Below are 11778 nucleotides of genomic sequence, written 5' to 3' on the forward strand. Positions count from 1 at the left end.
AGCAGACTAATCAACTGTAGATGTAAACGAAAGAGAGAGACAGATAAGATAAGTTTCAATTGCATGTTTAGAATTAGTTTATAATTAAGTTAGCATTAACAGATAGAAAGAAGAGAAACTTAATTATATTATACAGTTCTCATTTAACCCTCTTTAAGCTAGTTGCCTTAAAGAGAAGTCTTCCTCTGCACGTACTAGTGTACGTGAAATAACGTTAGGCACCACTCGCAACTGAAGCAGTGCGAAGTGGACTTGAACTGAAGCAGTACAAGTCGTAGTGCCCCGTTACAATGGATGCAAAATTTACTCGGCATTGCATGTACTGGAATGCAAAAGATGCGAAAATGAATGGTTTTCCTGTGACGGAAACAATGAGCATGCTAATGGACAATCAGGCAGCAATCAAGCAGTTAAAGTGTGAAGGACGCATATCGAGCACAAAACACGTGAATGTGCGCATGAGTTGATCTGCAATGGAGCCAAAAGAGTTATGGTCAAATCTGGTTGCGTAGAGTCGAAGCTAATGAAGGAGGACCTGATTACCCAAACACTGCCGGCGCCAATTGTTGCGAAACTGCGAGAACTGTTTAACCTCGTGTGAATAATGCAGGTGAATTGCCCAAAGCGCGTCGTCTGGGGATGTATATTAAAAGGAGACGGTCGATGAGATGGGAAGTGTTGACGTTCCTGTCAGCCGATTACCAGGGAGAAACGGCGATTCACGGGATTCTGCGCGGACTGTGCAGAAAAATTCATTTTGAAGATAATTTGTTGCGAAAAGACGAAACCAACGTAGCAGGTAGTTAACTGAAAATGTCGCTTCTACTTTTACCCTGGCATCCTTCCAATTAGTATTATTTACTGTCGGTGTTCGATTGCATGCTTTCAGGGGTAATGCCGCTCATTTTCGGCAAGAAAGAGAAGTTTCAATTGTGTCACAATTTTGATCAATGAATACATCGCTTTTTAACAATCGCATGGAGCCGACCAAATTAATTGTGGATAACGAAAAGATGCAAATCTGAGCAGCAACATATCCAACATTAGTTTCCTTATATAATTGCTCGAAAATAAGATGTGAAATGGAACATTGTGGATACCGAATACATCCGCGGTTTACACAACGTGCTAGCGATAAACATCCCTTTTGGCTTTAGGAACGGAGTGTCAGACAAACGGAAGAGGTTACGCATGATTATGTGCTATTTTTTGCAGATTTTACTGCTAATTGATGATGGTTTGTTAAAATCCCGGTGGACGCAAGCTGTGTGGATACTTAACCCACAAATTATGTTTCGAACTCGACGCGTGGCATTTAAATGCTATAACCGGTGGATACCCGATATTATATGTATCTTCTGAAGTCTGGAACACGAGGACTATACTTAATGTAAAAAGTACCCGAGCTCGTAATTACAATCTAAAGTACGCTTTTCAAACGACTGGACCATAACGAAAAGAAGTTCTTCGTGGCAGACGTTAATAGCGATCACTTGACAATTGTCGTCTGAAGACTCTCAACGAACTTGCGTATGACCAACTGGACAATGAAGATCACAAGCTCCCTCTTCTGAGATTCAATTAATATGCGGAAGATAGCTGCATCCGGAATCACTATATGCAACCACCGAGTCCATCCAGAGAGAAACGTGGGTTTTTATCGTGCATAGGTATATGTTTTTGTGTAAACCGGAGTGCAATGATGAAAAGTGCTACTGATTTGGCTTGTACCAACTAGCCGTGAAGATCGAATACATCACTATCACCCATAAAATGAGCTCTCCACCTCGTTTGTATCTGTACTTTTAGACAGAGGAGTGATGACCATATACTTTGGTCCGTGTTCATGATCTGCCTTATGGCAATGAAATTGATCAAAGTTCTGACCTCTAGACACTGTATTTACTTTATTAACTCTGCTTCTTCACACTCCACGCCGGCAATATTCTGCCATCTACTGAGTCGATGGTCAAGGTGTACACGGCAATCCTCTGACTGCGCTGAAAAGTTCAAGACGAATGATATCGCTGTGTGCACCAAGACTGTCATTGCTTGGTCGGTAAGCATTTGTGATTGGACCCGGTACTTTACACAGAAGCTATAGGGAATGCGAGCTTACTACGGATCTCCTTGTCGTGTGAGTATAGTGCCTTGTTTCTATTACAGAATCTCCTTATGGTGGTGATGTGAAAGTGCAGGGTACAATACTCCTGGTACGTTGAGGTCAACATAGCTGCTGACATGTACCCATTTATTTATCTGGTCGGCTTGAGTTTGTTGTTGATGATGAAAATATTCATGCACCACTCTGAATAGGTTTGTATTGGGCTTGCTCAGTGCGAACTCTGTGTCGATAGACCGAACACCTAAAGAATTGGCTGAAACAACCGTCTTTTGTTTTAGAAAGCTTGTCGCTATGAGGATACCTACGATGTGTCTGAATTTACCCTTTGGTCTTCGGACAATCGTGTGGACACCATACACCTGTGTTTCTGATGCGACAAAGCTATAAATGCGTTGTTTACATGTATTTCTTAGAATCTTCTTTGTGCGGGAAGAGTGAAGATAAACTTGTTTAGGATTCCCCTTCTTGAACGTCGTCTACATCGGCATGTATGATGAGCATCCACTATCCGACTTCTCTCAAATCACACACTTTTTTTACTTTACCGGGATGGCGAGGATTTGAATCATACACAGACCTGTACTGAAACGCCATGTAGAATCTAGTTAACATGCATCACCATATGAGCCATCCCCTCCTTCCATTGCATTAAATTAGACATAAGTTCCAATTTGTTGATACATTCGCAATCTTAAAATATATATAATTTTTAATTTTCTAAATCCAGCGTAATCATAGTACCCTCGAATGGTTAATTACGATACTCAGGCATTGCTGCCGCTAATGTGTCAAGGATAATGGATCTCGCGCGCTGATAGTCGAGCGGGTCAAGCGAGTACAAGTCCTCGCGAGCACGATCGCCACACTGACTAAACTCTTCCAAATCGCTGGATCGTAAAATCTGCTCCGCGACCGTGCGCTGCAATTCTTGCATCTGCGCTGGTGGCAGCGTGTCTTTAGCGAGCGATAGTAATTCAAACGCTTGGCCCGCGAACCGCAACGACTCGAGGCGTAGCGTCTCAACAGGCCAACCGTCCAACCCTGGCAGCACAAAGTACATGTCTCCGACTTTCCACATGGGCGCGCGCCATCGTAAATCGTCCCATGGTCGCGCGGGCCAGAGACAATAGTTCCATCGCAAAAACCCATCAAGCTCGAAGAAGAAGGTCAGGTACCCAACGAGCTCGCCTTCAACCAGTGGGGACGATACAAACTGGTTTGGAAAGGCCGGACCACAGCAAACGTACCAACAAACGTGCCCTCCACGCGCCCGCGCATCGTTAGCGAGGGTACGCGTACCCTCCACGTCCGCACACGCAAGTGGCAAAAGCGGCACGTAATCCGCGACCTGCGGCGGTGTGTAACTTTTTGAAAAAAACTCGGCGTGGTCAACTGCGAGTTTAATACGAAACTTCGGGGCAAGACGCTCGAGAAAGCGCAATTGTTCGTGAAAGACTGCGACATCTCGTGGTTCATCGGCACAAATACGCACCCGCTCGGCGATTCCTAAAGCCTTGCAATGTTCATAGAATTGTTGAATAAACGATTCGACTTCGGCGACGTCGTGGAGGTACCGCACCGTTTGATTCGTACGGTCTTGACACCGAATCCGCCAGCCATCAATCACAAAAGGGTGAGGAGATTCAGAAGACGAAGACAAGGACTGATGGTCTTCATGCGTTGCTCTCGTTTTCACTAATGCGTCGGCTATGGGAGAAACGAGTCCGGATTCCGAGGAAGAAGTACTAGGGCGCTCGCTTGACAAAGGAGCCGGATCGGTCGTGGAAGGCGTTTGAATGTGGCTGGTCGTGAGTTCCGCTGGCGCGTTAAACCCTGCGCTTGCGTCTTGCCACACGGAGAGAAGACCAAACACTTCGATTTCTTGATCCACACGATGGCGAGCGCCAAGCTCGAGCAGTCGATCAAAGTGTGTAAAGTCAATGGTTAAAGGAGTCTTATGAGTGGGATCTTCATACACGTTTAAGATGGCGTGTTCGAATAAGGCCGACGCGTTCTGCTTCTCCATGTAGCACTGCTGACCTGCCCATGGCATCTCCGTGACGACAAGAGACAAGGACTTTTGGCCCATTTCAGCAAGCGGAACGAGGTACCGATCAATTAATTCAAAGTGGCGGTCGCTCCACAATGGCACCCGATGACCACGCGCTACAGCCGTCCAATGCTGCCATAGATCTAGTCGAAAGCGCCAAGAAGTGGGCGTTGGAAGACGCACGTTTACTACGCGTATGGCAACGGTACTGGACCATGTCAAGTGTTCGTTTTGAAACCCGGCGTCTTGCGTAAACACAGATAGAGGTAGCTCGTAGATCCCTGGATCTAAATCCTCTGCAATACGAATTCGAATATAGACGCCATGAGCTTTTGCGGCCTTGTTACTCACGCCTGATCGGTCTAATGTCTCCATAACGCTATTTCCCTTCTCGTCCTCGACCGTTCCAATCACAAATACTTCGACCTGTAGACGATGGAGCGGTACAAACCTCGTGTCCACGGCGACTCGTGCTCGATGTCCATGACCCGATGGCAACATCCAATTACTTGTGTCAGTGGTTACTAGAAACGGCACGTTCGACTGCAATCGCAATTGAACGCCGGTGACTTCATTCCTTGCAGCGGGTAGTCGCACTCCTTCCGGTAGCTCTACACGCGCTGTTGACGATGCCCACGCGACTCGGCGATTCCCGCCTCGCTCCTGAGAAACCCTGTCCCCTCGAGCAACGAGCTCGCGCTCTGTCGCTTCATCAAACGGCTCGTCGTCGTCCATGGCATCTCTGGAATCAACACTCGTCATTGTTTTCGACATAGCAGGAGCAAATTGGGTCAAGAGCCAGCTATTTTGCGTCGACGCAAAGTGGCTAGGTAGGGACGAGGGCATTTCATGGAACATCGAGTCCGTATTCGCGATGTTCACGTGACTACTTTTCACATCCCGATATGGCAATTGACGCGCGAAGTCGTCGATGGAATTGGCTCGACTTGAGTCACGAGCGCCGTCGTGCTGCTGCGTAGGCCTTCCCTCGTGCTGTTCGATCTCGAGGGACGAGGACGAACTCATGGACTCGTCATTCGACATGGACGCATCGCCATCTTCTCTTGCATTGAAATTGCCACTTGTCGACCGTAGATGCTCATCAGCGCCACTGCTTGAATGCATAAAGTCGCTACCATGCAGCGAGCTTGGGTCACCCGGGGATGACATGAGTTGAGAGTTTATAACTTTGTATGACCTCTTTGATGTGTCCTACTTCATTTTACGTTTACGTGTAACTCCTACTTCCGTGAGCTATGGTGTTGTTTGTGCTGTATGTCAAGGCTGAGCTAGAGAACGTAGAGACGCTCGTCGCGCCGCCTTTGCATCAGTGGTGCCTGGACGTTAAGGAGCCACGTGGCGACGAGAAGCGAGAAGCAGTGTTTGTGTCAGATGAAGAGGAAGTGGACGTGGCTGGCGGTCGAAGCGAGGTGCATTTCACGCTCAAGTGGCCAGGTGCCAATAAACCGTCGCAAATGACAGTGGTGCGGGACGTTAAGAAACTTACGCGAGCGATAATGGGCGCCGACTCGGGCGAGTTTGTGCCCTTCGTAGGGTTTGAATGCCGCGGATTAGAGCCGTTTGCCTGGCATCCTGAAAGTGGCTACCGCGTAGTGTCGAAAGGACGCCATGCCGCGTTTGACGACGTCAATCTTAGTGAGGATTGGGCTGATTATGACGAGGAAGGAGAACAGGCTGTGGGAATTTATAATGTCGAGTGGAAGTTTATGGTGCACAAGTAGAGGCTGAACATAATAAAAAGAAAACAGCAAGAGTTCAAAAATTCATCTTCAAGATTAATATTATTTACATATCGGAGGATACTCCAAAAGAAATCCTTCTGATTAAAAAGCCTCCTAAAGATCCGACATCAAGATGAAGCTGTTCGGCTCGCTGACCCTCGCTGTAAACCTATCGGCTGCCACTACAATGGCGCTAACAACGGAGCTTCCGTATTCGCTACGAGCTTCCGATCAGCCAGCGTGGGAGGTCTTTGTCAAGTACGCGATAAACTTTGAGAAAAGCTACCGGTTCGACGCCAACGACCAGGCTCTAGTGTTGCCGCGCTTTAGAGCCTTTGCGACCAATTTGAATCGTATTCAGTCGCATAACGAGGCGTACGAGCGTGGTGAATATAGTTTTACACTTGCACTGAATGAACTCGCGGATCTGTCGGACACTGAGTATAAGCAGCTGCTAACTTATCGACCCCGAGTCTCTTCGACCGGGGGAGCGTCGGAGATATTTGTCAAGCCAGTTGATTTTGATTCAGTTCCGTCCACATGGGACTGGCGTGACCATGAAGCTGTGACTCCCGTAAAGAACCAAGGCCAGTGCGGCTCGTGCTGGGCTTTCTCGGCCGTAGCGGCTATGGAGAGCGCCTATGCTCTCAGCACTGGTAGGCTCGAGTCGTTCTCGGAGCAAGAGCTTGTGGACTGCACGTTGAATGGCATTGATACATGCAACCATGGCGGCGAAATGAGTGAAGGGTACATGGAGATTATTCAACACCACGGCGGCAAAATTGATCGCGAGATTGACTACGAGTACAATGCCGAGTCCAAGGGCGTGTGCAAGGCGAAGGATGGCAAAGCTGTTGGCCATTTCACCTCGTACGCCAACGTGACGTCCGGGGACGAAGATGCGCTCCAGGCGGCAATTGCCACCAAGGGCGTGCAGGCTGTAGCTATCGATGCGAGTAGCTTTACGTTTCAATTGTATCACCACGGCGTGTACAACTGGCCATTTTGCGGCAATGCCCGTGATACCCTGGACCATGGTGTGGCGGTCACGGGTTATGGTCTGTATAAGACGAAAGAATATTGGCTAGTGAAGAATTCGTGGGGCGGCTCGTGGGGTATGAAGGGTTACATTCTGATGAGCCGCAATAAGAAAAACCAATGCGGCATCGCGACGGACGCTTCGTATCCGATTATGACAAAGGAGGAGGATTCCATACGGAAGACGTCCAAGGTGATGGACATCATGTAAACGCCATGACAGAAAGTCGGCATTCTGAGTCTAATATGCACGTTAACTTTTGAATTCTGCGCCGACATTCCAAGTTTCTAGACTTTCGAAAGTTGCGCCAATACTAGCGGTCAGTATGAAATGACGTCATTTAACTTTACTTACGTAATTAATCGCACGATAATGATGATGGGTTATATTGAGTCACTTCACCTGTTGGATTGATTGCATCAACAGGTGCGTATCCGTCTGTACCCTCTGTCCTCATGTGGTGTCAGACAAGATCATTTGGTCAATTGAACGCCAAGGGGCTCGTGTGAATTGTTATGTAATGCAACAACGTTGACGGTAACAAATGTGCAACAGCGCAAAGGTCCTGATTCGCATTATAATTACTACTATTATCGAACAATTTATTTTGACGGCAGTGTCGCAAGTCTGTCTCACGGACAACGTATCGACTATGGCCTGCGCCTACACCCGTTAATGTACATAGTGCATTGAAAAGCTTGGATTCAGTACAATAAAGAAGGCGGGTCCCAAAGGGGTGAGGTTGCTGTTACCCTCACTTGACTGGTCCGAAGAAACGCTTAAACGCAAAATCTCTGTTCCAGATACATGAACTCGACCCGAGTTATGAGCTTTATCCAGCGCATCTTGATAAAATCATTAAAGCAAACAAAGTTCAGAAAGGAATAAAAATCGCATTGCTTTTCGAATAAATAACGCGTTTAAGTTTGCTTGACCAATCTTCTATCGTTACGTCACTGTGCAGCTACCAGCACTGTGCTCCCTCCACTAACTTCAGAAGAGAAAGATTGTACCGCAATTGACACGTGTAATGGTCGCGTGAGGAACCATCCTTGTGGCGTCATGGGTGTCTGTCTTCTAGTCTTCGTCCTCTTCGTCGTCCTCCGAGATGACATTGAGACCTGCCGCGGAGATGTTCGAAGGAGAACTTGCAATCTCTGCCTCTACACCGGTAAACGATCGCCTCATGTACGAGAGCTCCTGCGATGAGACGCGAAAGTAGGCAGTCTGTTAAATCAGGTTCATCGACTAATGCATTTGCTACATACCTCAAGAATGAGCAAAGCCATCTCGTCGTCAGCGTCGAGTGAAACGAAAGAGCTGAGCTGTCTGTGGGCATTAAAGCTGGGGATAGTCGCAATGCTCTCCATAGTACAGCGAGCTTGCGTCCGCGATTAGTTGCAAATACGGAAATGGTCCAATAGGGAGCTTGTGCTCTCAATTCCATAAGTTACGTCATGTTTCATCCCGCCTATGCATCGCAATCAGTTTTGGCCAATCATGTTGCACTTTAGCCGTGATCGCGTCACAATTGGAGGCTACCTGTTTGGACGTCGACGTCATTCCTCGCCGGGTGTCAAAATAAGGCGACGTCATTAGTACTGGTGACGCGCCCACAAGACGAGACATCAGCTGGCTTAACTTTCCGATGGCTGGCTACATGAGCCATCCTGGAGCATTTGATATCTGATTTTACGTACCGTAAATTTGGAGATAGAGTATTTCATCGCGATTAGATGAGAGCCACTTATGCCGTCTTTAAAAGGACAGCGAGTGCCTGACCTTCTATTATTCTCCTTCGTAAACCTTTTTTTGCATAGCTTCCTTTTTTCTTTGGTGTGCATCGTGTTTAAGATTAAAAAAAGAAAATCAGTGGCAAGAGAGGCATCTGTGAGTATTCAATAGCTGCATCGGCAGATTGGCGATTTCTTTGCATGTATTGTGCTCTGACGACCTTGTTGCTAGGAACGAAATGCAAGTTTTATGTTCAGAGAAAAAAAAAGAAGTGATCGTCGCTACTGTCCGTGTGCAGAAATTGTAATTTGAATTTAAGCTTGTCAGAAGGCCCCAGCATCATACATACGTATATCAAATGTTCCATATTCAGTAATATAAACGATGTTTTTCCTTTGGAGGGTACACTGAAAAACATAAAGCTTGAACCCTCGACGGTCCATATGAAGTAATTTATTTAGGTTTCCTATCATTCCGTCCCGTTGCAAGCATTATAGAAGTAGAACCCGAGATTGGCCACGAAACCAGGCATCTCCAATTCTGCCTGCATATTGACAAAATACCGATGCGAGCTAGGTTCGAAGATAGCAAAAAAACGGCGCATACGTGAAGCCAATAATAACCTGGCTGGACGTGCAAAAAATATTTCTTCAAGACGATAAATGGCAAAACAAATATTGTTATTACGAGATATTAAAAGTCGACATTTACTTAGATATAACATATTTGCCTGTCCTATATACGCGAGTATGCTCTGGCTTAAAGCCTTGATCTACAACCGGGGCACCTTTCGTTTGTACTGCTTCAGTACAATCTAACCTAGTGTTGGTGTAATGGGTTGGAGAACCGTTGTTGTGGTACATTTAAAATATGGGTAAAATACCTTTTATTCTAAAGTAATTAATTCATTAAGTCCCATTTATTATGGGTAACAAATGTGGTCGCCGCCAGATATAAATCTGGCGGCCGAAATCTAGTTTAAATTAGCTAGGGTAAGGTTTTTCGATTTTAATAATTAAATAAAGTTCAGTTCCCCTTTTGATCTAATAGCGTCTAGTGCCTTCCTAAGGCTTGCGCATTGATTTGTGGGACACATAAGCATTTCTAACGTACATTCTCTCGGGCACTAGTTGCCACTTGGTTCTACAAACCCCCGAATCCCTTGAACTAGGATTCATTAAGCTTTAATAGCTGGTACGACATCCTGAGTTGTTAAACCCATTAGTTCTATAGAACTAAGAGACTCCTTGAGTCTATAAGTCTTCCTCGGACTTTAAAAGCGATGTAACGGCGTGTATCGTTATATTAAATTAACACTTAAAGGTTTTTAATTAATATATTATCTATAAGGTAGATAATATTTGGAGAATGTTTTCTTGTATAATAATATTCGGAAAGCTTATCCATTGGTAGATATAGGCCATTATATCTACTTTCTCCGCGGTCCAGTCAGCGCTGGACGCGCGCAAAGAGAGAGACAGATAATACTTGATTACATTTTTTGTATTAGTTTATAATTAAGTTAGTATTTAATTAATACAAACAGAAAAACTTAATTATATTATAAACAGTTTTTAATCAACCCTCTTTAAAGCAAGTGCTTGAAAGAGTCTTCCTCTGCACGTACTAGTGTACGTGAATTGAAGTGACGTGGGACACCATCGCGCAGAGGAAGTGCGAAGTGGACTTGCACTGAGGAAGTGCGAAGTGACTTGCACTGAGAAGTGCAAGTGACTTGCACTGAGGAACAAGTGACTTGCACTGAAGCAGTACAAGTCAGTAGTGCTCCGTTACACCTGGTTGCACTTTGTAGTCCGTCCAAGGACCACAGTTTCATCATCTAACATGGACATGTTAGATGAAAATGGAAATACGCATCACGTTTCGCGTGAAAGCTACTCCTTTCTAAGTGACATAGAAAGGAATGCGGTCGAACGAATGAGTTCGACCGTAGGGACTGATGCCATCTTGGCCATGCTGTCCGTCTTTGGACAGAGATGCCGTCCATTCAGCCATCGCCAAGTACATACGACATGAACTTGACAAGGCGAAGAAGAAGGTAGCCTTGCTTAATCAGCAAGGCTCTTAACAGGCAGAACTGTTATGGATACAACAGGTACAGACCCCTGCACCTGGGATGACGCAAACGCGTCCTTCGGAAACCTTAAATATTGACATCTCTAAGTATAGGGGAGTCGAACAATACTCCCTCTTAAGATGGTTTGTCGAGTTGGACGATGCCATAAGGGCTCGTCACATCGTCGACGAGCAAATGCAAGTCGCATTTGCTCAGTCAAATTTGCAGGTCGTGCCAAAACTTGGGCACTAGGCCTTATGTTGCGCGACCCATATACCTTTGGGTCGCTAGAGGCTCTTAAAGCCCGGCTCAAACAGACGTTTGAACCGCCTAGGGCTTAGTTCAGAGCTTCTGAATTTCAAGCAAGGCAAGCGTGATGTTCATGCTTATGCCCAGCACATACGACTCTTAGCGAGTTGTATCACAAACAACCTAGTTCATGAACACACTTTGATTACGGTGTTCATGCAAGGTCTTACGGATGGTCCCGTAAAGACCCACCTGTTCCGCTTGGAACTGGATACGCTTGAAGAAGCAATATCCATTGCGGAACAGGAGGACTTTAGCTTGAGACAGGCTCAAGCTAGTTCGTCATCGCATCGTCCTCCAAGACGACACGAGCTTGGAGGTCTAGAACCTATGGACCCTCTTATGTCAAAAGCGAGAAATCTCGCTTTTCGAACAATCAGCGATTGCAAAAATGCACTCGCTGTCAAAAGTTAGGTTAGTACGCTCATGAGTGTAGTGCCCCACGCCCAGTACCGAGGGGTACTGAAAGTATTTATGCAACGAATGCTAAAAAAGGCAACGGTCGCGGGTCCGACGTTGTTGCAAAATCGCAACAACGAGGCGGACCGTTAGAAATCGGTCGGGGTCAGTAGGGGTGCAACGCCCTACTGATCCAGCAACCTCAAGAGAATTTGCAAATCTCTTGACTAAAGTTGCTCCAGACACACAATCATTATGTGTCTCTCCACCTGGTGATGAGGTATCCCTCATCACCTTGAAGTT

General features: G+C 46.2%; 4 protein-coding genes across 4 annotated transcripts; 2 read left to right on the top strand and 2 right to left on the bottom strand.

Annotated features, from left to right (window-relative positions):
* Positions 1 to 2876: 2876 nt before the first annotated feature.
* Positions 2877 to 5345, bottom strand: CCR75_001736 (uncharacterized protein; the record flags this gene model as incomplete). The annotated part of the gene is made up of 1 exon (XM_067959837.1): positions 2877 to 5345. The coding sequence occupies one exon, from the start codon at positions 5343 to 5345 to the stop codon at positions 2877 to 2879; it is 2469 nt and encodes an 822-aa protein (XP_067815877.1).
* Positions 5346 to 5431: 86 nt separating this feature from the next.
* CCR75_001737 (uncharacterized protein) lies at positions 5432 to 5917 on the top strand (the record flags this gene model as incomplete). Its single annotated transcript, XM_067959838.1, has 1 exon — positions 5432 to 5917. One exon carries the CDS (start codon positions 5432 to 5434, stop codon positions 5915 to 5917), a length of 486 nt encoding a protein of 161 aa, XP_067815878.1.
* Positions 5918 to 6050: 133 nt separating this feature from the next.
* On the top strand, positions 6051 to 7166 carry CCR75_001738 (uncharacterized protein; the record flags this gene model as incomplete). Its single annotated transcript, XM_067959839.1, has 1 exon — positions 6051 to 7166. One exon carries the CDS (start codon positions 6051 to 6053, stop codon positions 7164 to 7166), a length of 1116 nt encoding a protein of 371 aa, XP_067815885.1.
* A 206-nt stretch (positions 7167 to 7372) lies between these two features.
* CCR75_001739 (uncharacterized protein) lies at positions 7373 to 8336 on the bottom strand. Its single transcript, XM_067959840.1, has 2 exons — positions 8225 to 8336; positions 7373 to 8156 (listed from the first exon to the last, which is right to left on the bottom strand). Exons 1-2 carry the CDS (start codon positions 8324 to 8326, stop codon positions 8034 to 8036), a joined length of 225 nt encoding a protein of 74 aa, XP_067815886.1. The 5' UTR covers positions 8327 to 8336; the 3' UTR covers positions 7373 to 8033.
* Positions 8337 to 11778: the final 3442 nt, after the last annotated feature.

The sequence above is a fragment of the Bremia lactucae genome, linkage group LG8 (assembly GCF_004359215.1).
Source record: "Bremia lactucae strain SF5 linkage group LG8, whole genome shotgun sequence".
NCBI classification, from domain to species: Eukaryota; Oomycota; class Peronosporomycetes; order Peronosporales; family Peronosporaceae; genus Bremia; species Bremia lactucae.

Bases quoted from the DNA above. Each gene is read 5' to 3' on its own strand.
- CCR75_001739 (XM_067959840.1), bottom strand. From the start codon at position 8,326: ATGGAGAGCATTGCGACTATCCCCAGCTTTAATGCCCACAGACAGCTC. The intron at 8,157-8,224 runs GTATGTAGCAAA...GTCTCATCGCAG, and splicing joins TGGCTTTGCTCATTCTTGAG to GAGCTCTCGTACATGAGGCG.